Here is a 24,365-nt window from a genome sequence, read left to right as displayed (position 1 = left end):
ACACACTGAACACACACACACTGAACACACACACACTGAACACACACACACTGAACACACACACACTGAACACACACAGATCACACTGAACACACACACAGATCACACTGAACACACACACATTGAACACACACACACTGAACACACACACACACACTGAACACACACACACACTGAACACACACACAGATCACACACACACACTGAACACACACACTGAACACACACACACTGAACACACACACAGATCACACACACACACTGAACACACACACAGAACACAAGAATTCACAAACAAACACACCGACTGCACAAAGACAATAAAAACTGAAAAACCTGCAGCTTTAACGTTTAAAACCTGAACCAATCAGGAAACATTTGTCACATCCATGATGTTTGGGTTTTGGTTTTAGTTTGTGTTGTGATCATAATGTTAATCAATCTGATCGTTTTCCCTCTTTTCCAGTTACATCAGTTCATTCCTTCATGTTCAGCTTCATAGATCCTGTTTGTCTTTGTCTCTTCTGGTTCCACTTCCTCCCAGTCTGATCTCAGCTTCTGCTTTAATTATTCTCCTCCCTCAGCTGTTCTTCTGGCCACAGCTGCTCCATCTGATTAGTTTTTGGTTTTCATGTCACTTTACTGCCCGTCTCCAGACTGCCGATGAGGGAATGGAGCCGTTTTATTCAGGTGTGTTGGAGAACTGATGCATTTAAGAGTTGAACACAGTTGGACACGCCTGCTTTAGGACATGAATGAAGCTAAAATAATCTAAATTAATACAGATTTGAAGCTTCAAAGCTGTAAAATGTTTTTGGTTGAATTTGGAGGTAAAAACAAGGACAGACTTTAACCCTTGTGTTTCCAAATGGGGTCCAACCGACACGTAAAACTTGTATCATTTGCCTCAGTCCTCACACACACAAGGGTTAAAAAAATGTGACATATTGGTTCAAAACAACCAAACTTAAAGATTTGTGGCCTCAACAATGATTTCAAAATTAGCAGTGAGAATAATTCTGCTTTTGTGTGAATTTATTCTCTTGCTCAGTGTTTTGTTGCATCAGATTTTAAACAATAAGCCAGAAACTGAGTTTCTCCAACAACAGAAACCCAAGTTGAGGTCAAATGCACAAAAGTTGGTTTAAAACAAGTTAAAAAATCCTGACATGCTATTCACTAACAACGAGGAAGTTTTTATAAAACCTTTAAAGCTGCAGATTTTACTTTTATACTTCTTAACATTTAATACAATATTAACAGACAAACACACCAAAGAACAAACAGCACAAACAGTTTCCCCTGTTAAAACAACAACAAGCTTAAATCAGAGCTTATACTCACACATTTACATCATGATTTATCTTTTTACAACACACTGCGGATAGAAATGTGTGCAAAACCAGATGATTATTGGAGCTTATTGGTTACTGTAACTGTTTCTGAAAAACTGCAGATTGTTGGCTTTTGATTGAGCAGTGAGGGAAAGAAAAAGTTAAATATTCTTCTGATGCTTAATAAGAGACGGGTGTGAAAAATAATTTAACAGTTTAAACTATACTTCCTGATATTTTCACAGTCTGTGGATGTATAAATATATTTGACTTTAATGGTTGGAAAAGAGATAAATTTGCTTAGAAAAGTTGGACGAGGCTTTATGGAGTATTACCAGCACCTTCTGGTCCGGATAGCAGGTCAGAAACTGCATTCAAATATGAAAAGCTTCATTTTTTCCAAACAAAACAGTAAAAATATAGAAACTCCCATTAAATTCGTCGATCCTTGACTCTGGGTTGAATTTGACCCGTTTCCTGCTGGTCTTCATTTCATTTAGAGGTGAAACCTTTTAACACGTTTACCTTCTGCTGCACTGATGCCGACATTCATTTCTGTGTTTCTTTTTTAAAACCTGTTTTGCTTTCTAATTTCCCCTCAATGCTACATGAGCTAAAACCTTCAAAATGATTTTAAATTAAACTCATTAATCTGCTGACTGACAAATAAATCCCTGATAAAATAAAAAAAACTTGTTGAAACTAAAGTTGAATCTGAACAAATCGATAGCTTGTTTAGTTTTCCGCCTTGCCGTCAGACCTGGTTCTTGTTTTTCTAACCATCAAACCTGCCATCCATTGGACTAATAAATCTCTAGCAGATTATTTCACTTGTATGAAGACATGTTGTCTGTGTTATAAATGAAAAAATCTGCTGGTGGCTCTAATACTTTCTCATCAAAATCAAGACAAAGGTGGGATTGTTCTATGTTTTCTTTTAAAGTTGAACATTCACAGTGGAAAAGCCACGAATGAAGCACATCAATGGATTCTGTTTAAAAGAAATATAGACTTTTTTCACAACTAAAAATGGTCCAGAGAGGTGATGTAATAACTACCATGATTGACTTTTCACGATTTTATTCCTACTAAAAACAAAATTCTTCTGTTTAGAACAATTCTTTCATCAGATTAATAATATTCAGCCATATTTTTTCCTAATCGGCTCCACTAAACCACAGGCCTTTAGAGAAGCAGCTACGTTATTCTAAAGAAGCGAATCGAATTCTCCGCATGTCTTCACCCATTAAAACAGCGATGCATAAACTCCTCATTAAATAATTTATTTCATATTGATTTCTAACTTTGTTTTCTGCCCCTCACTGCTGGTTACGTGTGCAGCTGCATGAAGAGCTGATGCCGCTGATGGCCGCATGAATCCTGACGAGTCCATCAGGATAACAGAGACGCTTTGTTTCAAGACTCAGTGCCAGATCTGCTTCACGTAATTCATTGACTTTTTGTCAAATTAGGTCTTCAATCAACATCTGCTCCATCGTTACGACTGATGGCTGCAGTTTCTCTTGGCTCTGCAGGAATCATTAAGTGCTCAATATCTTTAATGGCTTTATTTTATCGCAAACAGGCTCAAAGATACTGAACACTCACATTTCTGGGACAGCCACCAGAAAGTTTGTCATAGAAAAAAAGTTGGTTTAAGGAACTTGTTTGGCACAAAAGCAGCACGACTCTGAATATCAAAACGAAGGAGGAGGAGAGGAAACCAGAGGAGGCCACAACACAAATCTCTCACCAAGAAGAGGCGCCGTTTGAAGCTCCTTAATGTCAGAGCAGGAAGGTAATGAATATGCAACAACATTAGCCTGGAAATCAGAAACATCCATCCGAGTGCAAGAAAGCCTCTTTTCTAAAGATAATATCAGCAAATTCATCGTGTCAGATTAATAAACTTTAAACATTCACTGAAGACACACAAGTTACACAAGCAGAGAGAGCATGTGGGGAGTAAACTAAAGGTAAGTTTTCAAATTACTACTTTCATAAACTATGATGCCTGGAAGAAAATCACATGAGTCACTGCTGAGTTTAAAATATTTGCACACAAAAAATGCAAGATTTGACAGCTGAACGCACAAAGTGCAGGGGAAACTTTGGAAACGGGACGTAAACAACTGTGACACCAGAGAAATTACATTTTCTGAGCTGAATGAACTCGACAAAATCTGCTGAAGAAGCAGAAAAGATGGCTGAAGGTGAAACGTCAGTTAGCTGAAGAACTTAAATTGCTTCTTAGCAGAACAGCTTAAAATGCCAAATCACAGAAAAGAAGTGAAAGTTTAAGCAAAACTACAACTTTCAACAAAGTTACTTTAAGAAGAGTTAAGATCTTGTTTGAGAGCCGAGAACTTTGAAGCTAAAGCTGCAGATAAATATTTGACAACCTGGAAAGAAAGAAAACCTTGATTTATCGTATAAGGACGTTTAATGTAAAAAACTAAATTTGGCATGGATTATGTATGTTAGTGGCCAGTTCTATTTTCCATGTCTTTACATTGAAAATAAAGTGACATCAAAGTCAAATTTCTTATTCATATGTAGAGATTTTTAATGTAAAGCTGATTCTTATTCTAAGAAGCTGTAATTTCAGAGTTCCAAGTAAAAAAATGTTTTAGACAGTCAGAGGTTCGTCTAACTAGAACTTCAGTGTAAACATGTCAGCCAAGCTTCTTGTTCTTTTCAAGCACATAAAATACAGTTTATAACAGTTTATTTCTACTTTGGTAACTAGAACCTCACTAACTAACTCATTAGTCATTATATTAATAGAGGTCAGTAAATATAACGTCTGAATCAGAAAATATTAAAAACTTTAGCTATTAGCTTGTTTTGCTAATAGTAATTAGCCTGATTACTGACATCAATAAGAAAATCTCCTTGTTTTCCCACACACACTACTATAAAAAAGTGTGTGGCATTGTTCTCCATCTTAGCTTTCAAGCCAGTTGGTGCACAGTAAGCTACGTGTTAGCACCAACATTAACTTTAAAAAAATTCATCTTTTTGGAATCAAAATGCATTAAACAAACCATAAAACAGTTTAATCCAACATGTAATTTTCTTTTCTACATATTTAAAATATTATGCATAAGAAATTAGGACAGCAAAGTAAAAAACAACACAACAAAGTTAAAGGCAAACAATGAAATATGTCATATAGCTAGTAAAAACATTATTTTTAAATAGGATAAAAACGGAAATATATGTTGGGCATGAAGTAACTTAAACTGTGTTAAAACAGCTGCAATAAGAAATAAAATGAGACTGTATTAGCACACACAGCTGTTCCTATCAAAAAACAAATACAGGGAGCTAAAGTTGTGAGGAAGTGACAACAGGAACAGAAACAAATCACCTTCACTGATGTCACTAAATCTGCTTAATTCTGTTGGGTTTTGGTGGTTAGATGTCTGCCATGGTTCTCGTTCGTAAAGTCTGAAGCAGTTATTAACTTGGATCCCAGAACAATTGTGACCTGAAGTGTGACATAAATAATCTCAGCTTGTAATGTGGCATATCATTATTGCAAACACTTGGCATAACCTAATCGCCCCTGCGAAGCAATCAGTCTCTGCGGCTGCTGTTGTTTACGATGAGACTCTTCTGCCTGCAGTGGCTTTTTAATTGCTCTGAAGATTCAATTACTTTCAAGCAACATTTGCTGTGAAGACTGCTTGAGGAATGAGGGGAACATCAACTTCAAACGGCACTCAAAATTAAACAAAAAGCTTTGGAGAATAGTTCCCACTAATTGGTAATTATGTCAAAATGCTGAGTTTTGGTGTTGAGATTTTAAATGGATTTACTCTTAAGATTAATCTCTATAGATATTGAATATTTATTCATTTTTATTCAACAGCTGCACTGTTTTTTATTAAGCCTATAGTGTTTGAATAATACCGCCGTTGTTCAGAATAATGATTAATTTATGCTCCTGATGTTTAGGTGCTCTTTAAAAGGTGAGCCATTTATTTGAATTTCAGATGTTATTTCGGTGAATAATCAGCATCAACTTCAAATTACCAAATCAGTTAATCAGCCTGCATAAAGCAGGACAACAAAGGAAAAGATAATAACTCGTTTTTATTCAAGATTAACATTTAAAGAAGCATAAAACATGGTAATGGCCTTAAAAAGCCTCTTTTGTGGTACGTAGGTTGTCATTTAAAGAATAAACACCTGCTCTGAAGGCTGATTAGCAGCACAAAATTACAATCAGTCATGAACAATTGAGCAAACTAAAAATCAAATGTTTCCTGGTGGGTGTTGAACTCTTGTCAAAAATGAATAAATTCATGTTAATTTGTCAGCTAATCATGAAGCTCGGAGCAGAAATGTGCTGATTTTCTCAGAAACTGGATAAAGAAAAAAAATATACGCAGTTCATAATAAGAACTCAATAACTCAGTATTAAATATGAGGTTTCACTTGACTTCTGGCTCTTAAAAATATAGATTGATTTCTTTAAAGTGTGGTTGTGGGAGGTACTTATGAATAGTCAGTATCATACCTGCATCATATCTACAGCTTGGAGCAGACAGAGTCGCTTTAGTTTAGGGAAGCACAGAATCTCACAGTGAGGCTAGTTTAGCCAGGAAAAAACATAAAGAAAGTAACTTATATGGCATCTTTCATTAAAGAACATTTTAGATAGTAATAAAGAATTCAGAAGTGATCAAAATCCAAACATAATCATAACAGCATCCAGTTTTCAAACCGACAGAACGCCGGCCTGCTCTCCACTCAGGTCCAAACAGTTTGTTGTTTGTCTGCATCAGTCCACACTCTAAAACCCAACAATGGCTTCACTGCTCACACTTTACTCCCATCTTCACCATCTCTCCGTTATGAAGAGACATTGAGGGAGTGTAGCCACCAGGATGTCTCTTTGGCAGATGGCTGTAAGCCGTGTTCAGACTGCAGCCTGGAAAACAATCTCCCAGCGCTGAACCTGCCTGGGCGGGATTTCAAGGCCGTTCTCCCCCTCTGCAGTCGAGTTCAGCAGGAGCCGAGGAGGCTGGAGGCAGGATAACTCTTCCCTGGCTCCTCTTCAGTCGTTATGTTCTGCTGAATTTGGCTCTCATCAGGACCGGCTCTGCAGGAGACGAAGCCGGCCATCTTGACTCCCACAGCAGGAGCAGAGCCTTCCTCTACCTTTAATCCCCTCAAACCATCACGCACCTCACTCCGTCTGGATAACCAGCTGAACCAGAACCCGCTCTCTGTCTCCAACATTCCTCACTTTAACTGTTGCAAAAATAGACATAACTGCAGAAAATTACCTGTCGGAAAGCTTCCCCTTCTGTCTTGCCGGCCTGCTGGGCGATGAGCGTCAGCTTCTTGTTCTTCTCGTTTCTTTTATGTATTTTATAGAGGCAGGAGAGCAGGCACACCAGCAGCATGAAGGCGATCAGGCCCAGCATGGACAGGATGGCAACAGCCAGAGGAGCCATCTTATAGGCTGGAAACGAGAGAGATGAAGGAAACAATCAGTCTTCTGCATCTACAGGCCTGGATCCTTCACATTAGAGATGAACACAAGAGGAATTTGATCTCTGAAAGTCTAAAGTAGAGGTGTCCAGACATTTACTTTAGGAGTATTTTTACTACGCTTTACTTTTTACTCCTATTTGAGTAACTTTATTGTGAAGTATCTCTACTCGAGAAAAGTTTCTACCTCAGTGACTAAGTTCATAATAACCTTGTTTTAACCAAAGAATCACCAGATAGATACACACTTGCAACTTTTTCTTAAAGTTTTATATTGAAATAAATTTATCTGGAAAAATTTTTTTTGGAAATAAGTTATGAATATGAATTATTGTCATTTTTGTCCTTAAAATCCCTAAATATTCACATAATGTCTCTGTATTTGGTGTATCTCTGCACATATTTGGTGCGTCCGATTATGTAGTATTTTTAAATTATTAATGTTTTGATCAGTTACTCAGTTATGACTTGAGTCGTCATTTTTACTCTTAATTACTTGGATGGATACTTTTTATTTGAGTAAAAATATGATGAAGTAGTTTTACTCTTAGTTGAGTACAATTTGTGGGAACTCTACCCAGATCTGCTCAGGGGTAAAACATTTTGTTTTTACTTTTATAAAAAATGCAAAAACACGTAATTGTGAATTATTTTCTTTTAAGATGTTCAGCAATAAATTAAACCTATTATCATAAAACAAAAAGGGTCCAATTTTTTGCACTTCATTGGTTGAGAAAATCTTTTTCACTTATTATTCTGAGCAACAACAATGAGGACTTTCTTCACAAACCCTTGATGTATTCAGTTGTATTCAGCCAAAAGACTATTGGGACCGCAAAACATTATTCCAAGAGCTGCAAATGGCCCCCGACCCACATGTTGGACACCACTGATCTAACTTCACTAAGCAGCAGCTAAATTTTAACGTCTTCTATTTGTTAGTCTTCTAACAAATAGAAGACGTTTGGTTTCATGATGGTTTCTACATCATGAAACCAAACAGAACCACCTCAGGAGAACTGAGGTGGTTCTGAGGTCATGAATCAGATTTGATTCTATTTGCATGGAGAGCAGGAAGGTGACATCCGATCCAGAGGTCACCTGGGACACATGTGGAGATGAATTTTAATGTAAGACCCCAGATTCAGTTACATCTGCTCCGAGATTGATTTTTGCATTTACGAGGGCCTTTAACGAGGAGCAGCAGCGGCCGGTTAGCATCTCAGAGCCACAGATGGAGATGTGCTTACAGATGGCTCTGCTAAATATATATAAAAGCAAACAGAAGGTTCCCCGAAGGCAGGAGGGACGAAATGACAAGAAGTTACATAGCAGATGTGAGACAAATGTTTTGTTCTTTTTTCCTTTTTAATCAATACAGCATAACCTCTGCAGCCGGATTGTAATCTGTCATATTTATGGCTGAGTTGTCCTTGAAGGCAGAGGAACTAAAAACGAAGGACGCTGTGACTCACCGGGGTTCCAGTTACCGACAAAAAGAAAGAAAACACCCAGACGGAGGGTGGAAACGTAATAAATCTGCACGTGTTGAAAAGTCACATGACCCCACCGCTGTGATTATCATCTAAAATCAGATGGATTACAGAGTCGGCAGAACGCCTTATGGAACGCCTGGGCTTCCATAGAGCCTGGAAACAAACAGCAGCTCCTCAAACGGTTGAGACAAAAGTCTGTCCACAGACGCTCAAACCGACCTGCAGCGACTGGGTCACAGCTGACATGTATAATCAGGAGACCTTCCTGTCTCCATGACGACCTAACGTCTACCCAGGGAGTCCACAACAGGACCCAGAGGTCAGGAGGGTCAAGCTATGGAGAGATGCAGGATGTCACTGAAATATCATCCTGATTCACAAAACTTTTAATTTTCTCAGGATTTTAATTTAGTACTTATTTATACTTTTCTCTGTTTCTGAGTGAAATTTTGGAAGCATACAAACTTTAATGGCTCATCCTCATCTATAGTTTCTGAACCATAATTACAATGCAAAAATTAAATGTAAATAAAGTGAAAGGTGTCACTTTTCAATAAAACCTCATTGTAAAACCAAAAACGTGAATTAAAGAGCATTTTGATTGTTTTATCTGAACACAGAAGAAACACAGATATTTTGGTTTGGTTTCTAGTAAAAAATATCTTGAAATAAGACAATTTAGTCACTTTTCAGCATGATGTAGGATCTGCAAGTGGAACAAGACACGGGAAAATATCTTCACTTGTAACTACTTATTCATCAATATTAAGGAATTATTGACATAAAACAAGCTCCTATGTTGTGCTAAAGTTCCTTCTAAATTAGTTTTGTCTTATTCCATGTGTGCTAAGATATTTGCATTAGAAACCAGACCAAAAGACTTTGTAGTAGTTTGTGTTTTTTTCAGTGCAGTCAGTCAGGTTCATGAACATAAAATCTTTCAGATCATCTGTACATTTAAATAAATGTAACATTAAAGAGATTTTATTACCTTCCACGGTTATGTAAATGTGAGCCACAGTAAAGCCAGCCAGGTCGGTGACCTTGAAGAGCCCAGTGTCGGCCGGGTGCATCTTCTTCATGACGAGCTCCGACCCGTCCACAGTGAGCCGGCCCTCCAGCTGCGGGTCCAGCGGCGCCACCAGAACCCCCTGGTTCACGATGACCCGGTCCTGGTGGTCCAGTTTGGACCTGTAGACCACGTTGAGGTTGGAGAAGTGCAGGAAGAGTTTCATCTTCAGGTTCTCTCCGTAGGCAAAATGCAGGAAACTCTGGTGATCTGGAGGAGAAAAGGAGAAAATATGAACATGGAGATTTAAATAATCTGATTTACAGACACACTGGAGATGAGGGCTCACCAGAAAACATCATGATAGGTGCAAAACAATTCACACTAATTTAATGTTTCCCTCATGGAGAGGTCAGTAAGTCAGAATGAATAAATAATATGGTCATAATTCGTTTAGTTGTTTAGCCACGTAGGACAAAAAAGAAATAAAATCAGATGCCTCAAACTTGTATACATTTAGTAATTTTCTCATTTGGCATCATCATTAGTTTTAAGCTGAAAACTGGTGGAAAAAGGAGAACTCTTACCACCAGTTAGAAGAAAAGGAAACATAAAGTCTCTGCTTGTTTCTGTTGCTCCAGTGCAGATATTGATTGACCATCTCAGCATCCAGTGGGATAAATTACCTCTTTCTGCCTTCAGGAAACATTTCCTATACGAGTTAACAATCTGTCATTCTTCAACTCTTTTCTTCCTACATACAGACGCGCTGTGTTTGCGTTGACCTTTCAACCTCTGAACCTGCTGTTATTCTGTAACCAGTCAGCATTGGGAAAACCAGCTCAGTCCTCTCAGCTGTTTTCTCTCTCTCTCCACGTTCATGACTTTCTTCTGATACATAGTTTTTAATACCTACAGATAAATTAGTTTCTCTATACTTCTAATTATTATGAGTTTATGAGCAGGAAGATGATAATCAATGACTTAGAGCCTATAAATATGCAGAAATGTCCTGATTTGATGATTTGCTTTTCAAAGTAAGTTATCTGCAAAGCAGCATGGCTTTGATTCTTAAAAGTCAACATTTAAATATCAGACATTTTTGGACAGGAAGGATCAGATTTTATCGTTGAAAGCTTCGGCTGTGTCAGATTTCCTGACCTCTGACATTCAGGCAGGTCCTCGTCTTGGTGTGACCGTCCCGGTCCAGAACCGTGAAGCTTCCTTCATCCGTCATCCTGACCGAGTGCAGCACCACCTGCCTGTCCGACACGCTGAGGCGCCCGGCGTAGTCGTCCCCCAACACGGCGCTCTGGTTGTAGAGGATCACCGACGGCGGCTCCGAGGTGTGAGGGACCATCGTCTGGTTGACTCTGACCAGGCTGGGCCTAAAAACCACAAACCACAGAGAGGAGGATGTTCAACCAAAACAAAGAAGTTTAAAATGCAAACATTTATACATTTGTGTGACCCAGATTTGAATGGCTTCGATCAGAGATCTGCATTGCAACTCCAGTCCTCAAGTGGATCCGTTCTGTTATATTCATGATGCATTAATGACCAGGTCCAGGAGCCGCCATTTATTATGTCATTTATCATTCTTATCACTGTCACAATTTTGATGTATTATTGATGCAATAAATTCAAACTAATAATATCTAAAACTCCCCAAAAATGTCCATGTTGTTATTTTTCGTTTTACTATTTTCTCCACTGTTTGTTCAGTAAAGTTGAATCAATAATTATCAATATATTTGAAAATAGGATTGAATGCAATTATTGTGTGAAGTGTAGTTACACTTATTTATGTGACTGGTGTTTTAAAGAAGCTCATTAAACATAAACATGTTTCTCAAGAGCAGAATTTGAATTTGACTGTCGTATCATGCAGCCACCGCCTTACAGTTACCTAACAAATTAGAAATTAATATTTCTGATTGTCACTTTTATCACAATAGCACCAAAAACTATGGTGATAAAACTTAAAGTTCTTATTGCCCGCTCCTAACCAGGTTCTTGTGATCCAGGTGTGCTGGAGCCGGATGCGTCCAAAACTCAGAGGGTTTGATCTGCAGTCCTCCAGTTTAGATGAAAATGTGTAAAAATGGCCCAACTTGACTCCATGTTTGTTAGAGATGAGTTCTGCTTGGCGTACCTGAACTCCAGCGTGATCGGACCTTCGATTTGGTTCAGGTGGATGATGTACGTCTCTCCATACTTTACAACCTGCTCCAAAACGCAGTCTGACCGACAACACAAGATTAAAGATAAAGAGAAACGTGGAGAAAAGCTGAAAATCACTCATATTATGCTGACAGTCAGCTGGACTAACGACTCATAACGGAATAAATGTTTCCAGAAATCTCCAGGGATTAAATAATAATCCTTGCCACATAATCAGTTTTGATTACATTCCTTTAAAGACACAAAAAGCTGTTGATTATTTTTTAGATAATTACTTGATGCAGTTGGTAATTAAGCCATTCATAACTTTTCTTTTTGTAATCATTTAATGGATTTTCAGGATGTTGTTGAGTTCACAGGAGGATCGAAGGCGATAAATTAGCTTCCAGCAGAGTTTCGACATCATTAACTTGAATAATAGTTTCATTTTTCACAGACATGAGCTGATTCCTGGAAGCAACTGAATCTGGTGGTTTTTCACAAAGAATAGGTTCATAATTTAGTATTTAATGAGTCAAACACTAGCAGAAAATGTCCAGTTTTTGGAGGAGCAGCAGAGTTTCAGTCCTTACCCCTCACGCTGAGGACCAGGTTTTTGGAAATGCTGACATTTCTGCTGCTTCTGATGATGTACAGCCCCTCGTCTTCCTCCTGCACGTCCTTCAGCACCAGGTGGCCCAGAGCGTTGAGCTCGGTCTTGTTCGGGTTCGTCACCCGGCCCGCCTGGAGCAGAGGAACCTCGTAGGAGCTGTTGGTTCTGGGTCGGAACACGACCTCCGGGTCGCTCCACGACGGCACTTCGATGTGGACGTCCTCGCCGAAGAAGGCCGTCCTCCTTTCCTCTTTGACTGATGCAAACAGGAAGCGGTTAGCTTTCAAAAAGTTTATTTTATTCAAACATTATCATCCAAACGAGTATTGTTACCTCTGGAAGATGCTGACACAACTGGAAGAGAAAGACAGAAAACAGAAAATCAACTCCTTTGTTCTGAAAACCAAACAACTTCCACATTAAACATGAAAACATTTGAAATGTAAATGTTGTCTAAAAATAGGCTGATTACAATGTTTCATAACGAAACAAGGCAAACAAGAGGAAATGAAACAGATTGCAACATAAATGAGCTGTGAGTTTTTTTCTAATGTAAATCATTAAGTTTGGTTTTGAAGGAAGTTGGTTTCAAACGTTCATTTATCTGAACTGGGCTCCTGATTCTGTTTGTGCTTACCGGTGCAGAACACGGCGCTAAGTACCGCCGCTACGACTGCTTTCATCTTGGACTGCCTGCAAAACAGAAAGACGCAGACAATTAACAGCAAATAAAGACTTCTTTAGCATCAGTATGGCTCCAACGAGACCTTCAGAAAACACAAACTCTGCTTCATGAGACGTACTAATCAGTTTATGTAACAACTGGAGCATCAGTTGGTTCAATTTAAAAATGCTCTGTGCAGCAGAAACGTATATTTACATTTGCATGAAAAAGGACAGAAAAAGTTAAAGAAAAACCTTCTGTCATCAATTTGTGACTTTAAGCTCAACAATAACTAAATTACTTGAATAACACAGATTGGCCTAGTCAAAGTCTGGTCTTAGTCTGTTTGAAATGCTGTAAAATGATGTATTTAAAGAAGCCGTATCTAAAAACCTTCAAATATGACTGAATTAAAACTATTCTGCAAACTAAAGCAGGCAAAAAGTGACAGACAGGTTTAGGGAAAAATGACTTTTCACGTAGAGCTGGGTTGGTTTGCATTTCAAAAATTATTTCAATATTTACTCAGGCTATCTTTGTTTGATGTTAAAATTTCTTTCATGGCCTTATTTTATTCATGCAAAAAGAGAAATAAAATCTGGATGGGATGAAATGATTTTCCTGAACAAACATCTGATGATGCCAAGAGCCGGTGGCAACAAAATCTATAACTCAGAATACTTTATTAGAGCTGAGCTGATTAAAAGTTTCTAAAGGGTGGAGGTGAGGAGAACTGCATTCACTTCACATCAATCCTGCTACAACACAGACAATTCATCTAGCAAATAAAGGCCATCACAGAAAATGCAAAAGAACATATAATAGTAAAGAAAATGACCTTTCTAGATAAAAGGAGTCAAACTCCAGTCCTGCACGGTTTGTTTCTCACATCTTTTAGTTGTTTCTCTGCTTCATCACACCTGTTTCAAAAAGGTGTGATGAAGGTAAGTCACTTCCTGTAAATGGTCTCCAGGTTTTTATGTAAACCTGGAGACCATTTAACCTTTTGATCAAGGTGTGTTGAACCATCTAAAAGCTGCAGGACAGCTTCTTCATGTCCAACATCGTTGCCTGCTTTGTATTGTTCTAAGACAAATTAATTTAACCGGCATTTGCCCCAAGAGAAATAAACCCTGGTTCAGTCGGAACCAGAAAATTCTGGATTTGTAGGAATTTCCTGGAAACCAGGATTTTACCAAAAATACATTATAATTTATTTTACAGGGATTGTAGCAGTAATTGTGCTGCCAGTCATAAAAACATAACAAATAAATCTACATCTTTATGTTGCAAATGGATATTAACATTTTCAACTAAGTTCATCATTCCAGCAGGTCCTCCTGGATGCAAGTCAACGTTTCACTCTGTCAAACATTTGCTTTACATTTAAGAAGTTAAACTTCCTGCTTCATCCCTGTTATTTTGGTCACACTCTGGTAAAACCATAAGTATTGACCCCAAATAATGATCAGTTATTCAGCTCCTATTTTACCATTTCTCCTGGAAGAAAAAAAGGGAGTTTTACTTTAATGTTATAATAAAAGTAAATGTAGAGTGGAATATTTTTTGAAAAGTTCGAAAAACACGGCAAAGGTTTGAGAGTTCAGAAATGTCAAGAAAAAGTCTTTTAAAAGCATTTTTCAGAGCAGAAAAGCTGTAAAAGCTGCTTTCTCAAGAGTCTCTGCAGAACGAACAGGCTGATATTGTTCAGTAGCCTCTTAGCACTTTGGTGCAACACAGCAATCTTGGCTTATTTCTCTAATCGCCGCCCTGTGAAGCAGGTTGAATACATTTTACATTAATGCTCCACGGAGTCATTACCTTACTGCCTGTAAGAGCATTCATGCTGGGGAGCTTGAAAGGATGTGAATCAAAAGTTTGACATCTCTAACAAAGAAAACTGTATGTCTGAGGGGGAAATGAGAAGTCAGCGCTGATTATGGAAATGTGCAAGAAAAGACGTACAAATTGGACATGTATTGAGTGGAAGTCAGAGAGGAGGTTTAAACAAAGCTGGAAGAGGCACAGCGAGCGGCCGCACAAGGCAGCATGCAGGAAAATAAAGATGGATGTGTGTTCAAGTGGTTGTGATTTAATTACAGCCAGATGAGCAGCACTTTCCACCGAAGCTCCTGGACGCTTTAACCTGCCTTCCTTCAGCCGCAGGTTTGATTTCCGTCTGAAACCCAGAGTCTAAACACGGCCATTGTTCTCCTGTCATCCTGCTGCTCTGCAAAACCTCATTAGTTCCCTTTACTTAACAAATATATGCAAACTCATTGCCTCAGAATGTTTTCATTTTCATTAAATTAGCTGCTTAAGTAGAATTCATTTGTGCAATTTTCAATAAATCTGTGTATGTTGTAACTCATAATCATTTTGTATATTTAAATTAACCCAAAGCTTTCTGAAAAAACATATTTTAACTTGAATATATAAAAAGAAAATTACTTGATTGAAACATTTCCCAGCTCCTGCTTTTTATTTTATTCTTCACTCAAACTTTATCAGATAATATACAAAGCAGTGAAAATTTGCTCACTTTATTTCAGAAAAATAAAATGAAAATGAATATACAACTGACTCATGATGCAGTTTCATGTATCCAGATATAAATGTAAAAAATAGCTAATAAGAGCTGTGAAAGAGGCTCATTCTTTATGAACTGACTGCATAGAAGCAGCTGTGGAGTCTACATTTTCACCTTAAAACTAATTTTTCTGACAAATAAAAAAGTGGTTTAATTTGTTGCAGCTGCTGCTGCTGGTGGTGGCACAGTGCATTGTGGGATACCTTGCTAGCCAATCCCCAGGTCACATACCCTTTCACGCTAGCTCAAATGAACTTCGTTTTTAAAATGTCTCCACAGACCCTCAACTTAAATCAAGAATTTAGTGCAAATATTAAAAAAAATAAAATAAAATAAAGGGGTAGCATAGTGCCCCTTTAATTTTAGCACAATCAAGTAACTATATTAAATTCTGTTATAAAAAAATTCTGTATATAACAAATATGAGTAAAATGAAATTTGACTTTGATATTTAACGCCTTGAAATTGGGCTTCTGTCTCTTTAAGAAACTCCTGCTCGTTTTGAAACTCCGCCTTCAGGAAGTCATAACCACACCGATCCTCTATTGACCCTTTAACAACGTTTTTACCAGCTTTGCTCTGAGAAGTAGCTCCTATAACAAGCTCAGCATATTCTAAGTTCTGCCAGGTGTTTGCTAATTGCTGCTGGCTAGTCTGAAGGAGTTGAGTGGCTGCGCTCGGTCCACCCAGGCATTTTGTACAGCTGTATGGTTGCCATGGAGATTCAATGATTCCTCAAACATGCATGAAAGAATGAAGGCAACATTGCTGGTATGATTTTCATGAGAGAATAAAATTATAACATGATGTAAAGTCAATTTTACATAATTTATTCTATTAAAGTGAACACTGTAATTCACTTTGCACCCAAAAATACACAGGGCTTAGTTTAATTGATTACTAGCGAAGCCTTGACTAAAGTTGAGTTATATTCACTCATCTTTTTCCATTAAATACAACGTCACAGTTTGCAGTGTGTGTCACTACATGACCTGATCAGAGGTGTGTGTGACAGGCAGCGGCCTCCTGGTCCAAAGAGCCGCTGAGGTCACATCTCTCTGTCTGATCTCATCAGTCCTTCCTGGACGATGCGTTCAAGTGCCTCTCCTCCGCCTCCCGTTTCAGCGTCAGCTCTCTGCTCCTCTCTGTCTTTATTCCTTATCTTGCTGCTCAAACCGAGCTTTATTCTCCTAAATCCCTCCTTTGGGGTTAATTATCCTCCTGAGTCCTTCAGAGGACACTCTGTGTGATGTTTCTGGGTTCGCAGATAAGCTCCACTAATATTAAATATCCTCTACAGCCACTCACGCTCCGGCATGCTTTATCCTAACGCTAAGCACTTTCTATCGTTGCAGCTAATCTGATTGGCTTCAGTCTTGCAGAATTATTAGCTGTTGTTCCAAAAGCATCAAGGAGGGTCAGGAAGTGGTTCTCTGATTCATTTCTTTGTCCGGTTTTCAATGAAAAAGGCGAGGATGTGTTGACTCTGAAAAAATGTCCTCATTTTCTTAAAAAAGATACATAATTTATCATTGATTTTATTGGGATGTTATGTGATACTGGAGCAAAGAAAGGTAGACTTTCTTCTTTTTTTTACATATCAACTTCAGCTTCTTTTAGTCTGATGCATCTAAATAAAACCATTTGCTTTCAGACATTACCCAAAGATTTAGTAGAGTCCAGAAATTTCCAGAAAGCCAAATGTTCCTGCCATTTTTATTTTTTTGCAGGGACAGGAAAAGATGGACAATCCTGGAGGAGATCTTCACCTTCCAACAGGACATAAACATACAGCTGGAGATCAAAACATAGTCACCTTTTAGAACGTCCTAGTCAAAGTCCAAATGAGAATCCATGGCCTGAACTGAATTAAAAACTGGTCTCACTGTCTATCTGATCGGTTTGACCTATGTTCCAAAGAAGTAAGAGCAACAAAATTACAGTTTATGATGGTAAAATAAATATATATGAAAGGCAATTAAATAAATGTAGTAGATTGAGGTGGAGCTAAAAATTTTATTTATTTTTTTGTATTTTTGAAAATAAAAATAGAAGCAAACGTCACATTCCTTGAACTTCACAATTATGACCTACTTTGCATTTTTCTCTCTTACTAAATATAAACACAATTTTGTGAATTTACGAAACAAAACGTGGAAAAAGTTCAAGGGATTTGAATACTTTTCAGCCAATTGTTCCCTATTTCCATGTTTTTCCTTCATCCCCATGCTCTCAGTGTAAAGCACAGATCCAGATCCAGCAGCAGCGGCGGCGGCTGCAGCTCAGGGTGTGTCGTGACCAGCATCTGGACTGGAGATGGAAGATGGAGGAAATGGGAGCGGAAGAGAGGATGAATGAAGAATGCAAGGTTGCATATTTTAATGTTCAGGGGTGAAGCGTGCTCTCTCTCCTCCACCTCCGCCTCCTACTCGGATTTTCAGTTTCTAAGAGACACATGCTGGCTGAAGGTTTGCACATCCAGCTTCATAGATCAGCCAAAACAAGAGCATCCAGAACAGATTACACACAATAGAATCAATAAGGTCTGTAATTTCTACCCAATTTGCGAACAAAAACACGCATTTTAGTTCATTATTTCTCTCTGAGGTGTTGTAAAACCTGTCAGTCATCCATCTTCGCTCACATTCAGCTCTAAATGACGGTTCGACGTGACAAATAAGCAACTTAGTCAGCAGATTTAATGAGTGCCGTAGTGCATTGCGTAACCGTTTCCAGCAGGGTGGACCAGAAACCCCCCATGGAGGGTGCATGGGTAAACCCCGAACATACATGGCAACCCACCGCAGCTCCGGAAACATGCGTGAAACATCTAAACGTGGAGAAAAAACACGGATTTATACCACTTTAAAACCAAATGGAAGATTTAAAATGAGTTTAACTGAAAAATTGTCTAATTAAATGAAATTAACGAGGTTTTGTGTGAGCGTTGCTTGGGTTTCTGTATCAATTTTATTTATTTATTTATGTCTATTTCTATATAAATGTAAAGTTCCGCATGAATGAAGTGATCTTTTCTTATGAGAAGATTCCCAGAAATGTTGCTGCTGCTGGTTTACACGCCCTGAATCCCCCATATGGCACCGCTAAACACAAGCAAATACTCCAAAAGCAGCCAAGAAAAGCTGCAGAATTTAACCCACCGCCTCCCTGTTGGAGACTAAATCTACTGCTGGAATATGAATTCATAAACAGATGATGGTAATTACCTTTATAAAAGCCTCGGTCCGGTGATCAGAGGGCTGGGAGGGGCTCAGGAATGATGGAAAACCCTTTTTTTTCTTTATTTCATGAATGTCGTCCACCCCACCTCCCCCAACCCGAACACAGCTCACTTCAACCGAGCGGAAGATCGGGATGAAGACGAAGATTTCGGTAGATGTCGGGCGTGTGGGGGCTGCGAGCTCGGGCGCGGTCGGGAAAGTTCGGACAGAATCGTCGGAGCTATAAGATGAAGAAGAAGCTCTGCGGTTCACCATCCAGGTTTCTGCAGACTGACTGTCCGGGTTCCGACCCAGAAGAGGGAGGGAAACCTGCTCTGACGTCACAGCTGGTTCAGTGCCCTTTGACCCTCTTATTTAGAACTATTTGGATGAACGTTCACCACCACGCAGGACTGATTCAGTCTTCTGTTTTTTCTAAGATCTCATTAACTCCAACAGTGACCAGCTCCGCCTCAGCGCAGTAAATCTTTCTAATAGTTGTTTATTCAGCTGGATGTGCAGAAATGCATCTTGTTGGCAGCAAAATACAATGAATTACAGAAACTAAATGGAGAAAACAGATTTCCCCTCCAAATAATTCCCATAAAATAAACAAGGCTCAAGGATTTTTTTCCCCCAGATTTTCCATTTGAAGCTGATCAGTCAGAACTGACAAGGCCTTTCTAATTCAGAGATGTCCATTTGTCATCCTTGGAACAATTTTATATGCAGTTCAAAAATAACACAAATGTGGCTCTCCAGTTTGCACTTTTGTCTTTTTTAGTATGAGAATTTTCATTCTATTTTAAGCGTGCTAAGCATAAATTACTGTTGTTATTATTTTAATTTCATAGTAAGTATGACTACAAACATCCATTTACATTTTACTCATGAAGGACTAGAACAGAATAATGATATTAAATTTGGTTAGTAGATTTTTTTTAAAGTTTCATTTTGTTTATCAGATTAAATTAGAACAATTTCTAAACCAAATAAACTGAAAATTTGCCCTGGAAGTTTGGAAAACTTCAACCTTTGTTTCATTAAAATATTGCATGTTTAATTTATCAGAGCAGGTTAAAAAAATCACAACTGCATCATTTTGTGTTTTAGGTTGAAAAACAATATGCTCCCAAAGTAGCTTCAACTTAGAGATTCTTTGAAAAATGAACCTTTTATTCTCAATTGTTTAAAATAAATCTGGCTGTTGCTCTAAAGAGTTTTCTGATAGGTTTCATAAACACTTAAACTCTGAGAAAATTCAACTTGAATCATCTGTTAACACTGATCAGATACGTAATTATTAACTGTATGAGTCTTCACTTGTCTGTGTAGTGCAACTGGAAGGTAACCTATAGCGTTATATTTTCTGTTTTAATCTATTATTGTATATCTATTTTTGTAACCTGTCAAGGGACTACAGATGCAAATTAGCTGATGTAATAAACAAGGACAGAGCTTCAAATGCTGCAAAGCCCCTTTTTAAATAAAGTTTATAATCATTATTAAGAAGTTTGATCATCATGACAGTACAGGAAGTTTTTTCCCAACAAATGCATTTTTATTTCTCCCAAATATTTCACAGTAAAGATCTCAAATCAGATCCAAAGGAATTTGGGGGGGAAAGAACAAAGACAGAAATAAACATGGTTGGTTTTTAATACTGAACATAAGCAATGATCTAAATTAATACTGTAGTGGCTCAGAGTAAACAGTACAGAAATAACTGAATAAAAACAGTATCTGATGTTCAGAGATGTTAACAGAACTTTTTATCTTTCACAAAACCAGAACCAACTGTGACGATCTGATCAATAGAAAGAACGACTTCCTCTTTGAATTCTGATCATGTTGAACTTCTAAACCCAAACGAGCTGAATCTGCAAACGTGATAAGAATGTCAGAACGTTGATAAGAGCTGCGCTTCTTATCTCTGAGGCTCATTTTAAGGCTGAAGACCTTTTTGACCCGATACAATCAGAACCGCAGATAAGGACGTCTAACAGAAATCCTTTAAGTTTATCAAGCCTTTATGGTTCCACTCTGAAGCCAATGAGTCCTGAAAGAGAAAAGTTTCTCCTGCTGGGATTCAGTTAACTTCAGGGGGACAATTCACAACATTCATGATTTTAGAAGTGGAGAAAATCCTTCAAACTTTTACAATAACGACTGAATGATAAAACTGTATGCTAGACAAAGTAACATGATTAATGATAAATCAGGCAGACATGTTTTTTCTTCCATTAGATCAGATGGATTTATGAATTTGTCATATATTTTTTACCGTCATCTTAAATGTGACATGATGAAACTGGAGAGTTTCAGATTTGTGTGTTTTAGTTTATAACAGTTTGGTTTCTGTGATCTGATCGAACTGGATTGGAAATATGAAAACGGTCGAGTTGGCACGATTCTCCTAATTTTGGCCCATCCACCAATTCAGACCTTTACAGAAGAGGATTAAGACCACTGAGAAAAAAAACAACGACTTTTGGTCTCAAAAAATTAAATTTCTGAGATTTCTGAGAAAAAAAATTAGAATTTATTTTCTTAAGAATTTAAGTCAGAATTCAGAGAAACAAAGAAAGTCAGATTTATGTGGAAAAAAAGTCAGATTTCTTCAACTGTCTTTTTGCTGAAATGTGCTACACAAATAAATTTGATAGATTGATTTTTGAGAATAAAATGTAAGAGATCAGAGTCAGAATTCCTGTTTTGTTTTCCCCAGTGACCCTAATCCTCTTCCGTTGACCTCTGACCTCCTCCGACCTGCTTTATTCCTTCTCTTTTTTGAACATATCTTTCATTATCAACCTTTCCTTTAATCTCCTCCCTGCGTTTTTCCGTCAGGCGTCCTCCTCGGCCTCCTCCTCGAACTCGCCCTCCTCCTCGGCCGTGGCGTCCTGGTACTGCTGGTACTCGGACACCAGGTCGTTCATGTTGCTCTCGGCCTCGGTGAACTCCATCTCGTCCATTCCTTCGCCCGTGTACCAGTGCAGGAAGGCCTTGCGGCGGAACATGGCGGTGAACTGCTCCGAGATGCGCTTGAACAGCTCCTGGATGGCCGTGCTGTTGCCGATGAAGGTGACGGCCATCTTGAGGCCGCGCGGCGGGATGTCGCAGACGGCCGTCTTCACGTTGTTGGGGATCCACTCCACGAAGTAGCTGCTGTTCTTGTTCTGCACGTTCAGCATCTGCTCGTCCACCTCTTTCATGGACATGCGGCCGCGGAAGACGGCGGCCACCGTCAGGTAGCGGCCGTGGCGCGGGTCGCACGCCGCCATCATGTTCTTGGCGTCGAACACCTGCTGGGTGAGCTCGGGCACGGTGAGGGCGCGGTACTGCTGGCTGCCGCGGCTCGTCAGCGGGGCGAAGCCCGGCATGAAGAAGTGCAGGCGGGGGAAGGGCACCATGTTGACGGCCAGCTTCCGGAGGTCGGCGTTGAGCTGGCCGGGGAAGCGCAGGCAGGTGGTGACGCCGCTCATGGTGGCCGACACCAGGTGGTTCAGGTCTCCGTAGGTGGGCGTGGTCAGCTTCAGCGTGCGGAAGCAGATGTCGTACAGAGCTTCGTTGTCGATGCAGTACGTCTCGTCAGTGTTTTCCACCAGCTGGTGGACGGACAGGGTGGCGTTGTACGGCTCCACCACCGTGTCAGACACCTGAGACAGAGACAGGGGCGCCATGACATCCAATTACTCTATAATTACTCTAAGTCACTTCCCCTGTTAGTTTCCTCAGAGTCAGACTTTATTCCCTTTTTACTTACGAAAGGGAAAAATATGCATTTTTTTTTTTTTTTTGCAATTTTCACTTATTTTTCATGGAAAAAATGTCTTTTAACACCTGAAAAAAATCTGTCAATGGAACTACAACTTTTTCCTAAATATCAAGGAATTATTGACCTAAAACTCTTATATCTTGATGAAAAAATACTTATAAGTTTTGTTTTATTTCAAGTGTACTTGAAATAAAGTAAAAGATATTTTCACTAGAAACTAGACTAAAATATTAGGTAAGACTTTGTGTTTTTGCAGTGTACAACACATCAAAGTGTTTTTTAAAGGCAGAAAGGAAATTTGAGGGTATTTTTTTTCTGCTGTTGTCTGATTTAAGCAGCTCAAAGATGCAGAAAGTTCTGTAATCCATCAGGACTTTTCCTTGACATCATGTTAACCTTTAAAATATTAAGTATATCCTCAGAATGAAAAAACTTAATTCCATCAGTGTATGTGAAAAAAATGTCCAGACGTTTATATAATAAATGTGTCCTCACTTCAATCGATGTTATAATCAACAAATAGAGAATAAACTGACAGGATAAGAAATAATGAGACGATTAATTCAACAGATGATTCTTGCTTTAAACCATCAGAGATAAATAACAGCGAGGAAGTATACTGAGCATACACATATTGATTTTATATGACGAAGTACTGACGGAACATGAATAATGACAAAATCAGGAAGGAGGCAGAGAGTTTCATGTGATAAAATATAAGAAGATCTGATTGCTGCAGCTGCTAGGAGAGCGCTGTGTGTTACCTTAGGGGAGGGAACCACACTGAAGGTGTTCATGATGCGGTCGGGGTATTCCTCCCTGATCTTGCTGATCAGCAGGGTCCCCATGCCGGAGCCGGTGCCTCCTCCCAGGGAGTGTGTGAGCTGGAAGCCCTGCAGGCACTCACAGCTCTCCGCCTCCTTCCGGACCACGTCCAGGACCGAGTCCACCAGCTCCGCGCCCTCCGTGTAGTGACCTTTGGCCCAGTTGTTCCCAGCTCCACTCTGACCTAAAAACAAATTATTACGATATTATAAGAAAAGCTATGGAATGAAAGAAAATTAAAACTAACATTCTGATCAACAACCGTTCCACTAATTAATTACCAAAGACAAAATTGTCAGGTCTGAAGATTTGGCCAAATGGTCCTGATCGGACCGAGTCCATGGTACCCGGTTCCAGATCCACCAGGATGGCTCTGGGTACATACTTCCCACCTGCACACACATAAACACACCAAAACACATTAAAAATCTGCTTTATGAGACTTATTTTTGTGCAGTGTTGTGATTTAACAGCAACAATAGCAGAAAATGAAAAAAACAATATTTATTGAGCAATCATGTTTAGGCCTAAATCGTATTGAAATTAGTTTAATTCATTTTAAATTTCAAGTTGGATTATCATTTTCAGTGATAATGAAATAGTCAGCAAATATTTCTGCCAAACCAAATTTGGTTGGACAAATTCATGTAATATCATCCATCCCCACAAGATGGAGACAAATTAACAGACTTGCAGAATTCAGAGTTGAAAGTGGTGAACAATGATGCAACCAAGACACTTTAAGTATTATTTAATGCATAAATAATACCTTATTCACTGAGATTGAACAAAGTTGAAACATAAAATAAACACCTTTAAATAGCAAAAGTGTGAAAAAAAAACAAATCTGAATAATAAAAGGGTGAAAAATAAAATACAAACTTCAAAATAAAAATGGCTGTGAAATACAATGAACACCTCCAAATAAAATCAACACTTCGAAATAAAATAAGGTGGGAAAATACACTTTTATGCATATTCATTTTGAACGTTAGAATTTGTCAAGATCATCTAAGTTTTTAGTAAACCGATGAAACCTCAACAACATGAATGGCTGGTTAGCTCAGCTGGTCAGAGTGTGGTGCTAATAACGCCAAGGTCATGGGTTCAATCCCCATACTAGCCAAAGCAAATATAAAGTGTTAAGGAAGTCAACACTTAAAA

General features: G+C 38.7%; 2 protein-coding genes and 1 non-coding gene across 4 annotated transcripts in view; 1 reads left to right on the top strand and 2 right to left on the bottom strand.

Annotated features, from left to right (window-relative positions):
* The window catches only part of LOC103143429 (uncharacterized), a 26,408-nt gene extending 7,503 nt beyond the window's left edge, over positions 1-18,905 (bottom strand). Inside the window, exons 1-9 of one of the 2 annotated variants that reach the window (XM_016675339.1) lie at positions 18,605-18,905; positions 16,430-16,435; positions 12,761-12,816; positions 12,457-12,477; positions 12,104-12,379; positions 11,503-11,590; positions 10,509-10,735; positions 9,330-9,617; positions 6,635-6,813 (exon numbers count right to left, since the gene is read on the bottom strand). In XM_016675339.1, the coding sequence (XP_016530825.1) occupies positions 6,635-6,813; positions 9,330-9,617; positions 10,509-10,735; positions 11,503-11,590; positions 12,104-12,379; positions 12,457-12,477; positions 12,761-12,816; positions 16,430-16,431 (1,137 nt within the window). In that variant the 5' untranslated portion in view covers positions 16,432-16,435; positions 18,605-18,905. The remainder of the gene's footprint in view (positions 1-6,634; positions 6,814-9,329; positions 9,618-10,508; positions 10,736-11,502; positions 11,591-12,103; positions 12,380-12,456; positions 12,478-12,760; positions 12,817-16,429; positions 16,436-18,604) is intronic. The other variant, XM_007559977.2, reaches the window with a different exon arrangement.
* Positions 18,906-21,391: 2,486 nt separating this feature from the next.
* On the bottom strand, positions 21,392-23,630 carry LOC103143428 (tubulin beta chain-like). Its single transcript, XM_007559976.2, has 3 exons — positions 23,483-23,630; positions 23,141-23,385; positions 21,392-22,257 (listed from the first exon to the last, which is right to left on the bottom strand). Exons 1-3 carry the CDS (start codon positions 23,541-23,543, stop codon positions 21,445-21,447), a joined length of 1,119 nt encoding a protein of 372 aa, XP_007560038.1. The 5' UTR covers positions 23,544-23,630; the 3' UTR covers positions 21,392-21,444.
* Positions 23,631-24,253: 623 nt separating this feature from the next.
* On the top strand, positions 24,254-24,327 carry trnai-aau (transfer RNA isoleucine (anticodon AAU)). Its single transcript has one exon. It is a non-coding gene; the product is annotated as a tRNA-Ile (tRNA).
* The last annotated feature ends 38 nt before the right edge of the window (positions 24,328-24,365 follow it).

This window comes from Poecilia formosa, unplaced genomic scaffold (genome assembly GCF_000485575.1).
Source record: "Poecilia formosa unplaced genomic scaffold, Poecilia_formosa-5.1.2 Scaffold112, whole genome shotgun sequence".
Classification (NCBI taxonomy): Eukaryota; Metazoa; Chordata; class Actinopteri; order Cyprinodontiformes; family Poeciliidae; genus Poecilia; species Poecilia formosa.
Note: the sequence above shows the minus strand (reverse complement) of the source record. Positions and strands in the feature narration are given on the sequence as shown.